This window comes from Palaemon carinicauda, chromosome 22 (assembly GCF_036898095.1).
Source record: "Palaemon carinicauda isolate YSFRI2023 chromosome 22, ASM3689809v2, whole genome shotgun sequence".
Taxonomy (NCBI): Eukaryota; Metazoa; Arthropoda; class Malacostraca; order Decapoda; family Palaemonidae; genus Palaemon; species Palaemon carinicauda.
In genome coordinates, this window is record NC_090746.1 from 46,774,943 (window position 1) to 46,797,467 (window position 22,525).

Below are 22,525 nucleotides of genomic sequence, written 5' to 3' on the forward strand. Positions count from 1 at the left end.
CCAGATCAGAATAAGCAAGAATTTATTGATGACTCTAATAGCTCTGCTATAGCATCAAACAGAATGGTTTCTTGACCTTGTGCGCTGAAGAATGTACAGCACATCCTCTCTCAGAGAGGCTTTTCGCAACGAGTTGCGAGAAGGACTGGACACCAGATGCTCTTCAACATCAGTGTACCAGGCAAGTTGGGTTTTTTATGGCAGGTGTCACTCCTCTCAATGCCCCTATTCCAACAATAGCAGAGTTCCTTGTACACCTTCGGGAAGAAATGCTTCTCACGGTTTCGGCAGTCAAAGGCTACTTCTCAGCCTTGAGTCTCACCTTTAAACTGGTAATAGATATTTTCTCCTCGTTAGAACTTACTCATACGAAGTTATGAGATTATTTGGCCCCAGTTGAAACTTAGACCTCCTCCTTGGAATGTGGTTCAAGTCCTTCAGTCTCTGAAGGGTCCCCCTGCAAACCATTATACCAGGCAACAGATTGCCACCTTACCCTGAAGACTGTGTTCCTACTCGCTTTGTCTTCGGCCAAGAGAGTCAGTGAGCTGCATGGTCTATTTTATGACATCTCCCACTCAAGGAGATGGGGAGAAGTAATACTCAGCTTCGTCCCTGAGTTCATTGCCAAGACTCAAAGTCCGGGTGTGCTGGATCCTAGATTCGGCCCATTCTGGATAGAGAGTCTCCATTCTGTAACTGAAGATCCAGACCAACTGGTACTTTGTCCAGTAAGTAGTCTGAGGTGTTACCTTGAAATAACAGCAGCAGCTTACCCCCATGTGTCAGCACAAGGAAGGTCAAGAGGAGAGTCACAAGAAATATAATTTCTTCTTGGATCCACAAGGTCATTGACTTTGCGCTTAATCCTGACCCTCCTCAAAAACGACCCAGCGCTCATGACGTCGAGGTCATTGCAATGTCCCAGACATTCAAGGAAAACTACTCTGCGGCGCAGGTACTACAAGCGGACGTGTGGAAGCGTCAGACGACCTTCGTGATCCACTTCATCCACTACCTGCAAGACTTAACCCACAGGTACATGGATACGTTTTCCATTGGTCCTGTGCTGGCTGCAAAAGTGGTCTAAAACACCTCAAGCTCCATGATGGACAAGTAGCAGAGGGTTGAGGTTACCCGGGTTAGTCTGGGATAATGAGTAAAGAATGAATGGCTTCCTTCTTTTCGCCTTCTTCTCCCGCCCCTCTCCCGGGAAAGCACCATGGTACCCAGTACATCTGATAACCCCTCTCTGCTGATAAGATTCCTTTAGCTTGTGTATGCTAAGCATATAAATAATACTTATTTCGTTCCCAGTACCCCCTGCGAGGAAGACTATTGGGTGAAGTCTCAGTTCTCTCACATTCCTGACTCGAGATCCTATTTACCAAGACCAGATACATTGCTAGTATCACGAACACACATCTTCTGCAGGCCTCTAGTTGTGCATAGCACAACGATTTTAGCGAGGGCAGGGTTCCTACTACCTTTGGTTTAATATCGAAGGAGAGGGAACCCTGGGTCAAATGCCAAATCCCGTGGTGGGTGACTTCCTCCCTCCTGAGAGATAAGTCATCCCTATAAATAGCGAACAGTTTGTATTTGTGTCGGAGCAAATGACAAATTTGAAAGTAATTTGTATTTTTCCTAACATATAAACCTGGAGCTATTCATACAAATTGGCCCAACAGCCCTGTCCCCCAAGAAGTCCTGCCAGAAAGCAAAGTGGGTGCTCAGCCCTTGTTTTTTGAGTGAGCGGGATAGTCAGCAGCCCTTGCTAAAATTATCATAGCTTGTCTTTTAGCTTCGCCGAAATTATACCCCTATAAATAACTGCAGGTTTGTATGTTAGGAAAAATACAAATTACTTTGTAATTTGTCATGTTTCTTATTTTATGAGAAGAAAATTTTATTATCAGCCATCAAAGGTTCAAGGCATAATTTACTTATAAAGTATTTAAAGTTAGATGTCAGCTTCAGTGTTCATCAGCAATGTTTTCAAATTTTTTAATGTTGAGAAATCTCTCTGTAGATTGTTCTGTCCATTGGAATTTAGTGTGGTTTTGAAATATTTTGAGGCCTAATACTGGATAGTATTATGGTAATGATTTTGCCTTCCATTCATGCTGTGGCAGATCTATTCCCACCTCAGACAATGAGTTAGTCAATTTACTGGGGAGATTCCTGCTTGCCCGGCAGCTGTTCTGGTGAGCGTCTTCAGATGAAACTGTAACCACATACCCTTAACCTTTAAACATTGAATGGAATAGGTTTAAAAGCATTACGGTAAACTTTTTCTTTGGCATTTGCTTTGGCCAAGCAAATTATCAAACTCCAAGTTTTTTTTTTTTTTTTTGGGGGGGGGGGCACTTTTGCCAGGTATTACAGATAAAAATTATATTGAGTTTTACGGATAAAGATTTTTTTTATATACCAAAACATTCTTCATCATTTTAGTGGGTAAAAATTTTCAAGATTATATGTCTCAGTGCTTTGAAGGCTTATTTAAAGAGGTATTGATCCTAATTTGTTTTATGGGGTTAGGATTCCTTTTCATCCTTAATCAAAAAGTGCTGGCTTTTCTTATTGACTTTTGTTACTTAAGCACTTGGAGAGTAAAATAAGTCTTCCCTTACCATTCTGAAAGAAATTTTGGGTATGGCAATATCTTTCATTTCGGTGGCATTCCACATCATAATTTGATAAGTACTAATTTATTGGAAAGAAGCTTTGCTTAATCATAAGGATTGTTGGTCTTCGTACCCTGTCAAACTTTCTAAAATCCCCAATCCCCAGGGTGGGATCAGGTAGAAAATACAGAGTTATCAGATCTACAGGTAAGGTCCTTTAAATGCTTCTTGCAGATATATTCCTCCTTGGGAAGATTCCTTAATACCTCAGGAGTCAAGGGAAACGGTTTACTTCTCAAGTAGACTTGTTTACTTATCAAGTAGACTTGTTTACTTATTTCTTTACGCTCATTCCTGATTCTATGTACACCTTCCTGTATGTGTATTATTAACATTTATTTTCTTTTAACATTCTTTATTAATGGTTAAAGTAAATACTGCAGTATAAGATATTGGCATTATATGTATATGTAGCATCTTTTAAAACACTTTTCTTTTGAAGAGAAATTGTTTACAGTATTTATTTTTTCTCAATACATGAATCATCTTTCTTCGAGTGCTATTCACACACAAAACGTGCATATATCATTTACTTTATAAAGTATCAGGACCATATATCAGTAACTGATGCTTATAATAACACACACAAATACAAAAATTTCTTGGACAAAAAGCATTGGTTTACGGGTGTCACTTGGCTTGTCCATTGTTATTATAGTAGGTGATCATGAGCAAGTGACCTTTAATTACATTCAACGTAACCTTTTGGATAACAGTACAAAGAATAGTACCCTTACACAGATCGGGCATTGCCAGGCAAAAAATATGCCACTTTCACATTTCTAATAAGTAGACTTAGGTTTTAAGCATTAATACATAAGTAAAATATATTGAAAATACCTGTATCTGCTGAAAACAAAGCACTACATTTTAAGAAATTAAACCTATTTCAATAGACTCCTTGTGTTAATATGATTACTATAACATGAAATTGGCAATATATATCTGTTAATATCTGTATTGGTCACAACACAGCGATCGTACAAAGTTTGACAGATATAAAGTCCTATAATTCTTTGCTGTAGATATTTTAATTCAAGGCTACATAATTGTTTACAGGAGGTCCTCGGGTAAGGGCAGCCCCGAGTTACCGTAATTCTTAGTTACGAAGTGGCTTCCATAAAGTACTTGAAAAATCCTTGTAACTCAATTTCGAGCCATGATCTTTGATTCGTTGATACGACGAACTACTTCCTGACAAGGAGAGCATCTAACACTCTGGAATAGTTTGTTACAGGGTACTTTAGCATTAATTTGCAATCTTTGTTTTTAATGCAAATTCGGGATTTTGGTGATTCTCTTTTTCGCATAGTTTTGGCCTTTTTTATGTGCACCATGTCTGGAAAGCAGAAGGGAGACCTGATGGCAGTTTAAGGGCAACCACAAGAATGATTGTAAGGAAATACAGTCGTACCTTTCTTCACGAAAGAATCTGCTTACGAAATTTTCACTCTGCGAAACGAGATGCAAATATTTTTATGACTTGCTTTGCGAAAAATGTTTTATGTTAAGAAAAGAGATTTGCCAGCCAGGTCGTGAATAGAATAGTCACCCATTAAAAAAAGTTGAAGAAAATTGGTTAACACAGTAGGAAATGTATCTGTAGTCTATAGTAGGGATAAATATAATATATTATGTACAGTACATATGGTACTGTATATTTTGTATATGTACAGTATTATACTGTATGTATTGTATTATTTTCCATTTATTATTACATTGTTCTAATAAATACTTAATTTATAGGTATTAACAGTTACTTTAGGTATATTGAATGGTTAAAATCTATTTGGCTGTACAGTATTTCATTGTGGTTATACTTTAGCTTTATTTTAAGATTTAGTGAGCTGTTTTGTAGGGTTTGGAACGAATTAGACGATTTACATGTAAAATGTGACTCAACATGAAAAAATCATGTTACGAAAGCCACTCCAGAAGGAATTAATTTAGTGTTGTGAGGCATTACTGTATCATATGTATTACTTATTGTCTACTAGTACTGTGTAAGTGTGGGTACACTTCTGTATAGGGTACAAATAGTTTTATATATAGTATATAGTAATTTATGAATGGTAAGGGATTATTTTCTCTCTATTAAGGGTATATTATACATGTACAGTATGTCTGTATGTATATATGTATGTAAGTACAATATGTTATGTACAGCAGGGTCCCGAATCATGCGAGAATTTGGTCGATCAATGACCTCGTATGAATAGAAAATCGCATATTTCGAAACACACAACAAACAGAAATAATTGCCCGTTCAAACGTGTTTACTACCCATTTCCAATACTTTCGATGTACTATACTATATTTTTTTTATAATATCAGTTTGCTCTTGTGAATAAATCAAACATTTAATATACTTTAAAGTTCTAATAACTTGAAAAAGGTTAAAATTACAACTAGGATGGGTGTAAACACCGTATATTTCCCGTTATAACACAATCCAAAATACAAGCAAATTTTAATGTTTGTCATATCTATTGTATAAAACAACTGGTGAATAGCAAAGCCATATTCTATAGACTAGCTTTTGTTGAATCATTGAAAATCCAGAATTATCAAAATAAAGGCGATTTTATATCATGCGTTTCCTAAACACGCCAAAAAGCACAATAAAAAACAACCAATGTTTTGTTTGCGTTTATCTCTGATCATAATGAAGAAACAGACGCATTTACACATCTGTGTAAAGGTTAGGTTTTGCATCGACAGCAATCCTACCAAGTATTGATTATATGTTGATTTTGTTATTACCAATGTTCTACTTAATTTTTTTAAGAGCTTCCAAATAAATGAAATGAATGCCATTTATATAATGTTTTTCTTTACGACACCGCCTGAAATGGAAACCTTCCATTCGTTTACTGTATGCTCCATCTTCGATCATAATAAACAAACAAAGGCATTAAACACGCATGATAAAAGTGATAAATAATGATATTAAAAGCTTTTAGTAAATATGTTATTACAAATATTATTTACCGTATCTATATAAATTCCTACCTACGTAGCAAATCAACAATAACAAACTGCCGCTAATGACAGAATGATAATTTACGATAATTCTCAACTGTTACGAAAGATAATTGTCCATTTCATATCCAAAATACTTTTCCTAACTTCTGTTATAAGTCAACTTTTACCCACCTCAATTATGGAACCATCAGAAAAAAGAGTAAAAGAAGAAGAAATTACTAGGCCGGGTTTTAAAGTCATCGAACAATCAAGTTACCGCCATAACGTTTGACGTGACAGAGATGGTGCGAGTTTGGAGAAAGTAAGGAAATTGAATCATGATTGATTTTTACTATAATTAATACTTTGTGAAGCCACAAAGATTTCATTTGTTTGAGAGATAAGAGGTAAAAAAGGAGAGGTTGTGAAAGGTAGCCTAGCTAGAGAGAGAGAGAGAGAGAGAGTTTTAATAGTACTAAACAAAAAATATGATAGATTAAATCACATTGGTGCTTATGTAATATTAACTAACTGTATAGATGGTTTGAGTAAGTTAAGAAATGGTATAAACAATACTTTGTTACTGTATTCGTACGCTCTCAAGAGCGTCAACTAGACATCAGCTGATCTGATCACAGCTAGAAGTAAAACAAAAAGAAGTCAGCAATACTCGATTTTTAAAACACACCCGAAATTCAAAAACAAATGCCCATGTTTTCTTGAAGCGTAATTAACTATTTAAAGGGTAGCAATTTTCTAGAACAAAATGATGTTTCCTAAAAGATTGTGGTTTGCTGACAAAATCGGATACCGTATTTTAAGCTATGATTGAAATGGATATATACACGGTATAATTTTTTCGTTTCTTATTTAATTGACACTTTACGAAACCCGATTTTGGTTTCTTCATCTATTTGTAAGTATTGTATAACACGAGAGAGAGAGAGAGAGAGAGAGAGAGAGAGAGAGAGAGAGAGAGAGAGAGAGAGAGAGAGAGAGAGAGAATCAGCTGTTGTAATCGAATGCCGTGTTTTTGTTTCGTGTACCTCCTGAAGCGAGGAATTGATCGCCACAACTAACAATAGTTATGTTAATTTCATTCTTAAACTCAGGTTGCCATATGTGAACTAAGGTTTTATTTCTTACAGAGAGAGAGAGAGAGAGAGAAAATTTGAGGATTTCTGGCATCAAATATCTCTCTCTCTCTCTCTCTCTCTCTCTCTCTCTCTCTCTCTCTCTCTCTCTCTCTCTCTCTCTCTCTCTCTCTCTCTCTCTCCAGAGAGAGAGAGAGAGAGAATTTTTTATAATTATACCGTGTACTCTACAAAACCAATCTCTGCAAATCAAATGTATACTGTTCAAAATATGACAAAATATTGCCGACTCATTACCGAAGTTTAGGCTATTCACTGCCGACAAATGTACCCAGTCTACTCTTGAAAACCTTGAACGCCCGGAGGGAAAAATAAAGCTTTAATATATACTGTACTAAACAAAAATAATGCTTTAATATACCATCATTAACACTACCATTAAAATTATCGAAAGGTTGGAGAAAGATAAAGATTGCCGAGAACGTAACCACAATTCTGTTTACATTTTGTCAGCTGGACTCGCACAGTTAACAGTTGATTTCATTGTTGATGTGGAATTTTATCCTTAAATAGGCTATTTATTATGAAAATATGTTAATAAGATGTAATGTTAATATTGTGTTGTAACATTTATTATAAATCACCGTATATTTAGGGCTACCAATATACTTGATTCGATACATTTTGTAGTGCTTGACTAGCAGACTTTGAACAGCTTTGCAGATACAGAAAATTTATTTTTGAAAAATAGAGATCGCATAAAAGGGGAATCGTATAATTCGAACACGCATAATTCGGGACCGTACTCTATATTAATCTGACTTCTGACGTGCCATAGGAACGGAGCCTTTTCGTAACCTGAGGATCTCCTTTGTATGTCATATTCCACTTGATAAAAGTATTGGTACTGTATTGTAATAAGAGTAGTTTTTATTAGCTTATGAATTTTGAATGTCTGGTGGAAATTGCAAAACTTATTTTGGTGATTCCATCCATATACAGTATTTCTAATTGGTTGTTTTCCCAAGAAAAGACACGAGTTCCCTCAATGCATTTCAGTGTAAAGGTAATTGTAGAGTAGTATTAGAATTATGATGATGAAGTTTACCTGATTGTTATTCTAGCTAATTATAAGATTTCTTTTATTATAATTTTACTACCAACCAAGAAGTGAGGTAGTTCCCCATTGTTATAGAATATATGACAGCATATCAATACTTAGCTTTGATATATTTGAGCCGAGTACAGATATTTTAACACCTTTGACATAAAAAGATAAGACTTATTTTAGGTATAGGTGATCATTGAGCACAGTTTTTGACCTGAAGTAGGACATGATACAATGGTGGTTGATCCCCATGGGGAACAATTTTTGGAGCTGAGAGAAATTAATTGTGATTTTTATTTTAAGGTTGAGTAGCTAGTGTTTTTTATATTACTCATGTGGCACGTAGGTAAGTATTTAAATTATAAATTGTATTACTGTGTGTAATACATTATTTGTTTTTCATATGTTAATACTGCACCCTATAGGTGAAGTTAACAATTTTGATTTGGTTAATATTTTTGTTAAGCATTAAGGGGGCTAGCCGACTAATGCTGATTTTTAAGGACATGACTTTGACATTCATACCACTGGACAAGGTGACTTAGGACATCTCCAAACTTCATAGGATTTTCTCCTCTGACCTTTGGTTTTGCGACACCAGGGCAATTTATCCTGAAAATTGATGTTTTTGAAATTCTATCTCTTCCTTTGATATTTAATATTAAGACCTAGGATTTCTACCCTCTATAGACCTGATGTAGACCTTCGATGAAATTGAGGGTTTTTGTTTTAAAGTCAATTTTTTGCTAGATATGAATTTTTTCATTAAGGTAAAAAAAAATGAACCCTATGAATCAGGGAAGGGAAACTTAGAAAAAAAACTATGTAACCAATATTGGAAAAAATTGCTCTATTTGATTATTTTATGATGTCTTTCTAAGTTATATACTAAATTTCAATGCTATATTTTTAAAACTAATGGAGAAGATAGAACTTGAATGTCAATTAGTATAGTTTCGAGATATGGGCATTCAAAGTTTTTGATAAATCATGATTATTATGAAGTATATATTCCTTTTTGGATATTGATAAACCAAAATAAAGTTATCTATCATAATTTAATCATAAGGAAAGATCCCTTTCCTCTATATCTTTCTTCATTAGGCGAGACGGTAGCTACTGCGTCATCTCTCTCTCCATCACTAACTCCGCTAATATCGCCAATATTACCCAGTCTTGAACTCTTATTAGAACAAATTTACTTCTTCCTCATGTTAGTGAGATGTTGAAATTGTCTTTTCCTCTTTGGCATGATAACATTGTTGCTGAAACCAAGAAAAACATACGTAAAAGTGAGTGAATGTCAGATGTCAAACTCAAACGTGCACTCTCTCTGAGGTTTGTGCTAGCACTGAAGGGTATAATTATAAAACTTCTTGTCTTGTGACTCAGTGAATCTATACAGATGCCATTGCTATAAATTTGATCATTAAAATGTAATAATTATCAAAATATACAACAACAGGAAATACTGCATTTTCTTGTAGGGATCGATGCTTTTGGTTTATTGAGTAACTTTTACTAAATACCCTGTAACTGAAAGTAGGAGGAATTTTGACAAATTATGCATTCTCCATTACCATCAGAAGCTCAATGAAATTTTTCACGCTTCTGTGTTTTTCGTCGTATACCCCCATGTATTGGCATACCAGCCGGGTCTCTTTAAGATGTAATTTTTTTTTCTAGTTCCCAGACTGTTTGTAATATATTTGTATTTCATATTTTGATGTTGTATCGTATAGATGAAGTTAACAATTTTGATTGAGTTAATTTTGAATTCCACAGGTGGTGTGATGTCATGACGAAGCATCAGTCAGCTGAAAAATATAATCCTGGAGAATATGTAGCTTTGATATATTCAGAACGGATGAGAACTAAGGAAGATAAGGAAAAGGTTTTCACTTTTTATGATCGTGTCTTTGGTGAGAATTATCCTTCTTACAAGAGTGTGGGACGATTTTACATTACTGACACGACACTTCAAGTTGGTCATTCATTCATAGAGAGGGAGGTTCGTGGTAATAATGTAAGTATGAATTTCATATGTAGATGATACTTTCCTGAAATTCATGTGTTATCATTCTCTCAATGAAAAGCTCAGCTGGGGTAAATGTAAATATAAAGATATTTAAAACACTGTTTTTGCTTCTCTTGGAGCTGCGAGGAATAACACTTGTATAAACAATGCCACTCCATCAACTGCCATCCAGATTTCTAATTTATCTTTCAGTCAAAGTTTTAATTAACTTCTTCATTACAATGACGTATGCTGATCGTCAGAACATTCAGGTAAAATAGTGTGAGATGTACCAGATATGTCATTTGCAATATAAACCCTATGGAAGATAAAATCATTTGTTTATCCTACTAAAGAGTACTAGAGTGTGGGGGAGCAGTCACTCTCCCCCCAGCTCCACCTCTTCGATAACTCGCAGGATTATATACAGGAGAGGGGGTTCCCAGCCCCCTCGTCCCGTCCATTTTAGTCGCCTCTTACGACACACAGGGATATGTTGGCGCTATTCTAATTGTTTTTATGCCCCCGCAGTCACCGGGATGTATGATGTCGCCATGGATGTTCATTTTGTATGTTGGAGTGGTGAAAGAGGTGAATGCTTGAGTGCTTTGATACTTATGAAATTATGAAAATATTTATTTTTGCGACATATTTTGTGTTTTTAGGGTATACTAATTGCTTATGGTTCATTAATAGGTTAGTAGTTTGGAAGGATTGACTCGAAATCATATAATATACATACTTATTTGTTCCATAACTGGAATACAAACCTACGCTATTTATTTAGGTGTATTACTTTCTGCGTAGCTGAATTGACGAGCCATTAAAATTTAGCGAGGGTTAACTACCCGCACCGCTAGTTAGCGGTGATTTAGCTCACTTTACTTTTGGCTCGGATGGTGTACAGTCTTTGCCGTTCCTCATCCTTCGCCGTAATTTGGACTGCATTAATTCTTTTTTACTTTTTCTTTCTGTTAGTGTATGTGTTTACTTCTGCAAGCATGCGCACCACACCGTTTGTCCCGCCTGCTGAGGTCAAAGGTGGGAGACATTTGGGCGACGGCGGAAGAAGAAGTCTAAGCAGGATATTTCTCCTTAGAAGGTTCTTTCAAAGGGGGAAAAACCCAAGGTTTCTTCTTCCGTCTCTCAACCGTCGAGTAGTAGCGTAAACCCATTTAATTCCAGCCAACCCCGGTCCTTGAGAGATGGTGTTGCTTCCCCCTAGCGAAGCTGCCCCACCTCTCCCCCCGGGTGAGGCCTTGTCTTTGTCTTCTGTGTTACAGGTTTGGTCGTCGTTGGGGCTTCCGGGTCCGCCCTCCAAGGACACCTTGCTGCAGCTCATCCTCCGGGGTGCAAGTGTGCAACCGTCGTCGTCGACTAGGTAAATCTTCATGCGCTTGTCGACGTCGTGGTGTCAGAGGTGTCTTCTGTAGTTTCTGCCGACTCCCCTACCCCTCCAGACTCTCCAGATGTTGCTGCCGACTTAGTTTCCCCCGGTCCTGATCATCCTTCGATGGGGAAACTTAGTCCTACGTCTGTCTGTACTGCGAGTGTTTTTCCCCCTTGGGGAAGTTCACTCATAGAGACTCCTCTTCGAAGGACTGCTGCTGCTTATGGTCAGCTTGCTAATCCAACGACCCCTAGAGAGCCTCTCCGTCGCAGAGCTCGCCCGCCGCTTCGCCTTAGAGGTCTCCCTTCACTATCGGTGAAAAGGCGCCTGTTCGGCACTTCAGTTTCATCATCGCAGCCGTCACCCGCAGAGGAGTCTCCGCTTCCGTTGTCTCTTGGCCCTCGACCTTCACCTGTTCTTGGACCTTCTTCCGATGATGCTACTACTAGTCCTCCGACTTCGGTCTTGGACCCTTCTTTAGATTGCTCGCGATCTCAGTCAGTGGATGTTCGCCCTTCCAAGGGGCACATCCCTGTTCCTGTGCTACCTGCCAGGCGACCTACCATCGCTGTTCCTGTTCCCGGTACAGCCTCCTGAGGCCCTACTTAAGTGCGCAGCTGCGCGCCAACGATCTTCAGCTCGCCAGCTCCCTGCAGTGCACCAGCATCTCGTCAGCGCTCTACAACGCTTCGCCGCGTGCCTTCACTTGCTGGCCCTCAGCACCTACCAGCACGCCAACGATCACCGGCGCATCAGAGCTCACCAAAACTTCAGCGCGCGTGCAACTTCAGTCTCCTGCTCGCCAACACTCTTCTATACGACAGCTACAACCTGCGCGCCAGCACACTCTTACGTGCCAATGATCTCCTGCGCGCCAGCACTATCCTATGCGCCAACAAGCTCCCCGCGTGCGCACTATCACTAGTCCGCGTGCGCGCACCAATTCTCTCCTACGCACCATCGCTTGACTTTGCACACTCACCAGCTCTCTCCTACACACCAGCACTCTCCTGCTGGCTAGATCTCACCCGCTCGCGAGCATCAACACTCGCCCGCGCGCCACCACTCATCCGCGCATTAGCGCTCACCGACACATTCGCACAGTAAGCAAGAACACCACACGGACAGGTCACCATCGCGTCATTCCCCTCCCCGCAAACGCCTTTCAGCGCGTCCACCGGGGAAGGGGAACAGGCCTCTGCAGAAGGGTTCAGGATCCCAAAACTGCCTTCCTCTAAGGCTGACCCACCTACAGCAGAGATTCCTCGTAGGGAACCTTTGATCCCTTTCCCTTCAAAGGATCTCTGACGGTGTCAGAGAAGGCGGGGAGATCCTTAACGTTTAGCTTCTTTGGGGCCAAACGTGTTGCAACTAGCTGATGCATTTCCGTCCGAAGAGAGGCCTCCTTCTCGAACGATTTCTTTTGAATGTCCTGCACCATGGACAACAACGAGTGTAACGTACTCGTGATAGAATCTAGTTGGGGTGCAGTGGAAGAGGTCAAAGGCACCGGCTCATTCACTGTGGCCGATGATACCGAAATCGTTTCGCCTCTCTCGACTTCTGTCTCAGGTGGAACGTCATCCGCCTGATCCAATTCCTCCACTAGGAGATTGTTCTCAGTCTCCTCTGAGACAACTGACATGTTGTCCTCTAATTGGATGCTCTCCAAGGCATCCGAAACTTCAGATTCTACCGGAATCTGAACCAGGGGAATCTCAGGTTGAGCCTGGGGAATAACCGCATCCGAAGATGCCCTAGGGAAAAGACAGGCCCTCATCTTTTCGTTAGGAAGGTATGGGCCAGAAGTGTTCTTCTGGAAGCCCCTAACCTATTTTCGCAGCATTTTCCCTTGCTGCGTCCCTTGACTCAGTGGACTTTTGATCGTCAAAAGCCTCTCTTACCAGTTTTTCACAAACGGTACATACCTGTGGATCCCAGTACTTGAGAGCCCCCTTGGTGACTGCGCAGCGAGCATGTGCCCTGCACATGTCATGTCCGTAGAAGTTCTTACTACGGACCCTGCAAAAACTATTCCCGCACACGGGATGCACCTCCTGTAAAGAAAGAAAAGCATATAAGTATTTGGTGAAATTCTCAGATTTCAGCATATATAATATTAATAATATTAGCTTGGATAGGGTAAGCTAGAGATAGGAAAGACACCTACATGTGTATCCTGTGACCTCCAATATTGAAATTAGAATTCTTAGGAATTCTTAGGGGAAGATGATATCCTTTGATATAAAGTGTCTTCTTGACACAATCTTCCAGGTTCAATATTGGGGATTAAGGACAATAATGGATAATAACTATTAATGGAAGAGAGAATTGGTCTCTTATATGTGATGGTCTCACAATAGGCTGCCCATGAAGCACCTTGTAGGTTGGAAAAAAACTTTGGGCTACAGTACTGACTGTTGTAACAAGTTGCCAGTTCTGTCAGGCCTGCCGGGACATGCCGGGCAAGCCGGCCTATTCTGGGCTATTGAAGGCAATTACTGTCTTCAGAATAATGGGTGGCAGGCCGCCGGCAACGGCTATGCCGGCCTGCAGCCGAGGATCCTTCCATCAAGTAGGACCCGGCGGCAGCTGTTGTCATGACCAGGAATTGGTGGCCGGCTGCTGGCCGGCAACTCAGCAGCCAGCAGCCGGTCCCAGTATGTCTATTGTCTTTGGGTTGTCAATCAACGACGCTCACAGTAAGCGGCGGCAGGGCAACTGCCGGCCGGCAGACAATTGACATGGCCCAGTAACAAAAGCAAGAGAGAAAGAGAGGACGGAGGAAGACAAGGGCTCAGCCTTGCCGGCCTGCATCCAGAATGAGGGTTCAAGTGGAAGGGGGAATAATTTCGGGCTTCCACCCAACCATATCCCAGTCATAGGGCTCTGGAAGGCAGTCCAAGGGAGGACTGAAGAACACACTAAAAGAATATGAGTCCTACAATAACCCTTAAGGTCAATGTAGAACGACGGCCAGGAGGGTGTTGGCTGATTCAACACGAAAGAGATGGAGGGGAGGGGGTAGGTGTCCTACAGGTAAGGTAACGCCCGAAGGCACTACTTAACCTAAGGGATTCTGGTCTCATGGAGTAACCTTAGGTAGGAGAAATCATTTCCCCAGGTTGGGTTAGTCAAGTGAGAGAGTGTCACGGATACAATCTCACAAGAGAACAGAATCTCGTGCCAGAGACCTTAGGCAGTGAAGAAGTCATTTCTTCGGTCTAAAGTCTACTAGCACAGGACTGTCTGCTAGGCCAAGAAAGGGGGAATTGTCATACAAAGACCCCCAAGTATGGTCTAGGGAGGTCTAGCCTCCTGAAAGAGCAGCTTAACCTGACATGGGAAATCATTCGCCAAGACAGGAAGATGCCTAACACAGACTTATACTCTGATGTCCCGTTCTAAACTCAAAACCAACTCAGTGGTTAGGAGAAAGAAAACGGAACGTCTTGGTAAAACTTTGCCAGAACTGGGTTCACAGCAAAGAAAACTGAGAATAGCCTAGGCTAATCAGAGGGAAGGGGGATTGCTCTTGAATCTCCTAGGAGATAGTATCGACTTAAAAGGTATAGGAGGTGTCAGTCTCCCCTTAAAAGACAATACAAGAGCAATGAGGACATGTATAAAAGTATACTAAAACCCCTAGGCTAGTAGCCTAGGAGCATTGAGAATCGTTCACCGAAACTCTGTATAGTATCTTGGAAGAGGAAAGCATAATACAGTAATATCATAAATGTGTAAAATATTGCCTGTGCTTCAATAAAACTTTACCAGGAAGGTTATATCATGCATGAAGTGTGTAGGTGCCTAGGCTAGGAAGCCTAGCACTCGTGAGGCTCGAAATAAATAGCCAAATCCACGACAACAATGACATAATATAAGAATCCCTAGCTAAAATTCTAAATAGCTAAAGTTATTAAAGCGAATAATGCCGGGAAAGGGTCGTTCTGGCTAACTAAATGTACAGAAAGAACGACCGCGTCCATGATGCCATCCGGCTGGCAACAGCTCTTGTTACGTTAATTACGATCTCAATTGAAAAGCAAAACTGGCAAGAGCTTACATTTACACAAATCAAAGATATTACTTAACTTTCCAGAAGCTGATGAGGCTGGTGAAGACATCATAGCGACCAAAAAACTCCAAACTAGCTAGAGGTAACAAGGGATAACACCGGTCAACGAAGCTACGAGAGAAAGAATGGCTCGGTGGCGCCCCGCGGTGGCGATTTGGCGCACTATTTACAGTACAGTAGGAGTGTCGCCTCTTTAACGAAGTGAAAGCGCTATTGGGGGTGTAGATAGCCATGAGACGTGTCAAGAATACGTCCTCTGATATTACGCGATATCCCGTTTTAAAATTTTAAGGGATATTCGCTCCAGGAGTTATAATTCTGGATACCTTAGGTAAATTCTCTGGGATATATCACTTTAGTCAAATATAACTAAGAAGCTACCTTTGAAGGAACTTCCATCACGACGACATGGCCTGAGCCCAAAAAAATATATATATACACACACACACACATATACACTGGAACCTTGACATACGATTGCTCTAATATACGAATGTTTTGAGATACAACAGAGAATTTTCGAAAATATATGCTTTTATATACAATGATATATTTGAGATACGTTTTTGCGATGAGTGATAGTTGTATAGGTGACCGATAGATGGTGTTCAGTCTGTTTGTTTGTTGGTGCTGCATCACAATGATCACAGAGCTAAAAACTATTAAATATCGTGCATCGGCGGTAGCATGTCTTATTAATAAGGGAGTTATTTGATATGAAAATTGAGGTGTACGACGGACTGGGCATGGTTGATCAGCTGATTTGAATGTAAACAGTGCATAAGATTATAATTTGCTATGTTTTTAATTATAAATACGATACTCAAATGTGAATATTACATGCATTACTATTGGATACAGTTAATTGAAACGCCAGGGAGAGACAAGGACGAAACAAAGAGACGAGAGGGGGGAGGCGGTAGCTTGCGTTCATGTGTTCAGATTTTCTGGACCTTGTGATAGCACATTCCCTAAGCCAAATCTACACTAAATCAAGTGAATTAGCAAAATCAGGAAGAAGGCGTTTAAAATGATTTTTAAGATGATAATGACGAATGAATGCTAGGAAAGCGAAGATGAATAAAATCGCGAAAAATAAAGAAAACCCAAAGCGTTGGCACGATAGACCTAGACTTAAGAGTGATGAAAGTCAGGAAATTGAGGCCAAAAAGGCCAGACGTGAAGGTGATGATGAGTAAGTGTTCATGTAATTAAAAAAAAAAGAAAATTAGTTTAGCTATGTTATTTAATTTGTGTTTATTACGTAGTTATTAGTGTACCTACGTAAATAAAAAAGAGAAAATCGTTCACTGCACCCTACCTCCTCTTACTGGCGTCACGTCATCTTTCGTTTTGGTAAGTAAAATTCCTTTTTTTTTTTTATTGATTTTATTAACATTTATTATCATTTATCACATTAATATGTTATTTTATCATTGTGTGTTATTACTCGTTTATTTGTGTATAAATTGTATTATATGTAATTTAGCTGTGTTTTGGTGTGGTTTCATAGCGCTAGAACGGATTAATACACATCACATTGTTTTAAATGGGAAAAAATGCTTTGAGATTCAACTGTTTTGATATACAACGATGGTAACGGAACAAATTAATTCGTATGTCAAGGTTCCATTGTATTGCTATCTATCTATATATATATATATATATATATATATATATATATATATATATATATATATATATATATATATATATATATATATATATGTATATATATATATATATATATGTATATATATATATTATGTATATATATATTATGTATATATATATATATATATATATATATATATATATATAAATATATATATATATAAATATATATATATATATATATATATATATATATATATATATATATGTATATATATATATTGTGTATATATATATAAATATATATATATATAATATATATATATATATATATATATATATATATATATATATATATATATATATATATATATATATATATATATATATATATATATATGTATATATATATATGTGTATATATATATATATATATATATATATATATATATGTATATATATATATATATATATATATATATATATATATATATATATATATATACAGTAGGGTCCCGAATTATGCGAGAATTTGGTCGATGAATGACCTCGTATAAATGGAAAATCGCAGATTTCGAAACACACAACTAACAGAAATAATTACATTTAGCCATGGCAACCGGCAACTTGCTTAGTCAAACGTGTTTACTACCCTTTCCATTACTTTCTTTGTACTGTACTGTATTTCTTTATAATATCAAATTGTTCTTGTAAATAAATCAAACATTTAATATACTTTAAAGTTCTAAAAACTTGAAAAATGGTTAAAATTACAACCAGGATGGGTGTAAACACTGTATATTTCCCGTTATAACACGACCCAAAATACAGACAAATTTTAATGTTTGTCATATCTATTGTTTAAGACAACTGGTGAATAGCAAAACCATCACTCTATAGACTAGCTTTTGTTGTATGATTGAAAATCCAAAATTATCAAAATAAAGGCGATTTTATATCATGCGTTTCCTAAACACGCCAAAAAGCACAATGGAAAACGACAACCAATGTTTTGTTTACGTTTATCTCTGATCATAACGAAGAAACAGACGCATTTACACATCTGTGTATAGGTTAGTTTTTGCATCCACAGCAATCTTACCAATATTGATTATATGTTGATTTTGTTATTACCAATGCTCTACTTATTTTTTTTTTTATAAGAGCTTCCAAATAAATGAAGTGAATGCCATTTATATAATGTTTTTCTTTATGACGCCGCCTGAAACGGAAACCTTCCATTTGTTTACGCTCCATCTTCGATCATATTAAACAAACGAACGCATTAAACACACATGATCAAAGTGATAACTAATGATATTACAAACATTTAGTAAACATTATGTTATTACAAATATTTTACTTACCGTATCCATATAAATTCCTAAATTCGTAGCAAAGCTGGAACCCTTTTTTTTCCTTATGCGTTTAATCCACAATAGCAAACTGCCGCTAATGACAGAATGATAATTTACGATAATTCTAAACTGTTACGAAAGATAATTGTCCTTTCCATATCCAAAATACTTTTCCTAACTTCAGTTAGGAAAACCATATGCAAAAATGGTAAAAGAAGAAAGTACTAGGTCTATTTTTAAAGTCATCGAACAATTAGGTTACCGCTATTACGTTCGATGTGACAGAGAGAGAGAGAGAGATGGTTTTGAATGTACTAAACAATAAATATAGTTTATCGGTCCTTATGTAATATTAACTGTATTGATGGTTTGAATAAATTAAGAAATAGTGTAAACAATTCTTTGTTAACGTATTCGTACGCGCATATTCGTGAGAGCGGAAGCTAGACATCAGCTGATCTAATCACAGCCTAAAGTAAAACAAAAAGAAGTCAGCAATACTCGATTTTTAAAACACACCCGAAATTTAAAAACCCAAGTACATGTGTTATTATAGCGCAATTGACTATTTAAAGTGTAAAAATTTTCTGGAATAGAATGGTGTTTCCTAAAAAATGTGGTTTGCTGACGAAATCGGATACCGTATTTTAAGCTATGATTGAAATGGATGTATACACGGTATAATTTTTTTGTTTTGTATTTAATTGACACTTTAAGAAAACCGATTTTGGTTTCTTCATCTATATGTAAGTATTGTATAACACGAGAGAGAGAGAGAGAGAGAGAGAGAGAGAGAGAGAGAGAGAGAGAGAGAGAGAGAATATCAGCTGTTGTAATCGAGTGCCATGTTTTTGTTTCGTGTACCTCCTGAAGCGAGGAATTGATCACCACAACTAACAATTGTCATGTTAATTTCATTCTTAAACTCAAGTTGCCATATGTTAACTAGGGTTTTATTTCTTACGAGAGAGAGAGAGAGAGAGAGAGAGAGAGAGAGAGAGGATTTCTGCCATCAAATTTCTCTCTCTCTCTCTTTCTCTCTCTCTCTCGAGAGATTTTTATTTTACCGTCTACTCTACAAAACTAATCTTTGCAAATCAAATGTGTACTGTTTAAAATATGACAAAATATTGCCGACTCGTTACCGTAGTTTAGGCTATTCACTGCCGATAAACGAACCCAGTCTACTCATGAAAACCTTAAACGCCGGGAGGGAAAAATAAGGCTTTTATATATACTGTAGTAAACAAAAATAATGCTTTAATATACCATCATTAACACTACCATTACAATTATCGTAAGGTTGGAGAAAGATAATGATTGCCGAGAACGTAACCACAATTCTGTTTACATTTTGTCAGCTGGACTCGCACAATTAACAGTTGATTTCATTGTTGATGTGGAATTTTATCCTTAAATAGGCTATTCATTATGAAATTATGTTAATAAGATGTAATGTTAATATTGTTTTGTAAAATTTATTATAAATCACCGTATTTAGGGCTACCAATATGCTTAGAAAGACAATAGATTTGATACATTTTATATTGCTTGACTCGCAGACTTTGAACAGTTTCGCAGATACAGAAAATTTATTTTTGAAAAATAGAGGTCGCATAAAAGGGGAATCGTATAATTCGAACACGCATAATTCGGGACCCTACTGTATATATATATATATATATATATATATATATATATATATATATATATATATATATATATATATATATATATATATATAATTAAGAAATAGTATAAACTATACTCTGTTATTTTTCACAGCTAGACATAAGCTAATCTGTTCACAACAACTTAAAGTGAAACAAAGTCAGTAATTTTTTGTTGAAATACACCCAAAATTTAAAACAAATGTACTTGAATATTTTTTTGAGGCACAATTAACCATTTGTAATCATAATTTTCTAGAAATCAATAATGTTGCCAGCTGACAAAATAGGGTGTTTTAAGCTACAATAGCGAGAGTGAGAGAGATATCTTGGTATATTCGAAGGCTGTGTTGCTTGAAAAGAAACATATATTACTAAGATATTTTTTTTTCATTTTAACTTATAAAATAAGATTTTTCTCTGTTTAAGAAAGTATGAAAATAAAAGGATTTGTGACTTTTAGCAATATTTACAATTTTAGAGTTATACGTTAAGTCAGTCCTTCCAAACTATTGTGTAAGAAAAATCTTATGATGATTGAAATACAAGCAAAATAGCATTTGTTTTTTATTGTGACTATATGAGTTTACGCAATAATTATAACTCGACTGACGATACTTTTCTCATTACCTTTCAATTTTTCTAACTCATCGAAATAAAGATGGGATAAATATAATTACAGGTAATGACCGAATTACGACGGAGATAGGGACCGAGAGAAGCATCCTAAAGGCCGATTCACACGACCCGCTTTCTTTCCGACAGGCTCGCTAGCGGTTAAGCGGCATCTAGGTTTCTTACGTGTATTCAAATGCAACTGTTCACACAACCTGTCAGGCAGACGCCGGCCCTCGTACGTCAGCCGTCCGAGTCGGCTCGGCTTCCTTCCCAAGAAACCTCGGCCGGTTTGACGGCCGTTAGCCATCCGTCCCAACCAACGGGTTGATGTTGTTTCGTGTTAACGAGGACCTGTATCGTACATGTTCGTTTCGTGACATACAACCTCGACTTTTCCTCATAGTATATTCATAAAAATTAGAGTCATGTTATTGTTGACACCATGTATGAGAGGTTAATTGAACTTGTTCAAGGGTATGAGGAGATGTTAGACATGGCAAACAAGATATATAGAAATAATTTACATAAAGAAAATATATGGAAAATGACTGTAGAGGCATTGAATAAAACAGGTGGATTTTAATATTCTTGGCATGGTGCATAAAGTATAAGGAAGTTGCATAACTTATTTTATCAACACAGTTATCAACCAACATTTTAAAGTGTCAAAATTATCGTAATTTACTCGGTCTTCACGTGACAGAGTCTAAGTAAACAATGAAAACCGCGAGCGGGTAAACCGATACGGAACGCCTCGTGTGAATGTACAACATTTCGACGGCGGTTAGCCACCACCCAGCCTGTCGTAAAGAAAACGGGTCGTGTGAATCGGCCTTAAGTCGATCTTGGAGTATGTCGAACTAGAAAATTAAAGTTTCCGTGGATTTATTAAGCTGCGTTATGATTCGGCAATCATCCTAGTCATATTTTATCCATGTTTTTTTTTTTTTTTTTGCTGTATACTTTCAGGCCTCCTCCTTTCTCGATAGTTAGGTTATAGACACAGGTGCAAAAAGGGAATTTTTGCGAATAAATGCTGCTGCACAATAGTGGGCTATCTCCTAACCTAAAAAGTCATACCCTCTTGCAACGAGCGGGTGCCAGAGCTGATGATTAACACAGTGAATACTGCCTAATATTGTTTTGATTTGGTTTTCACAACAGTTTATCATCATATGTACAGTATACAGTACATTTGCATACATGTACACTCTGTACTGGACACAGTAAAGTTACAGTACAGTATTGTGCTAAGATAAAGTTTTACCGAGTTGTCCTCATCCCCTCACTGATCTGTACAGCAAAAGTTGTTACTATCCATTAACTCTGTACTGTAAGCTAATACTCACTGATACTGTAGTTTACATTACTGTAATACAGTATATGTACAGTAATATTAGTACAGTACAGCTTAACTGTACTTGCTGTAAGTGTTCGATGTTTTCGTTCAGAGGACTCATAGCCTACGCTGCTATGCGTTTTCGTGAAGCATGACGCAAATTCTTATGTGTTGTCTCTTGTGCAATATGTTACTGTAATCTATATTTTCTTAAACAGAAATACTGCTTATTTTATAAGCTAAATACTTTATATCTCTTAAAAATTGTTTCTTTAAAATAAACAAACATAAACAGTACATTTGATTACTGTACTTATCAACAGCTGACTCTCTCTCTCTCTCTCTCTCTCTCTCTCTCTCTCTCTCTCTCTCTCTCTCTCTCTCTCTCTCTCTCTCTCTCTCTCTCTCTCTCTCTTTCCTATCGGAAGTATTTTTGCTTTCTAGAAAATTACGATTATTTAAATAGGTACAGGTAATTGTGTTTGTGATAAAACATTAATGTTTTGTTTTAGATTTCTGGTGTATTATATCAAGTATTTTGCATAACGGGATCAGATCAGGTCACGGCATCCAAAATACTCAGAT

At 37.4% G+C, this 22,525-nt stretch overlaps 1 protein-coding gene across 1 annotated transcript in view; it reads left to right on the top strand.

Moving 5' to 3' along the window:
- Nucleotides 1-22,525, top strand: part of LOC137616420 (midasin) — an 814,866-nt gene that overhangs the window by 488,674 nt on the left and 303,667 nt on the right. Inside the window, exon 19 of the mRNA XM_068346159.1 lies at nt 9,642-9,882. Within this exon, the coding sequence (XP_068202260.1) occupies nt 9,642-9,882 (241 nt within the window). The remainder of the gene's footprint in view (nt 1-9,641; nt 9,883-22,525) is intronic.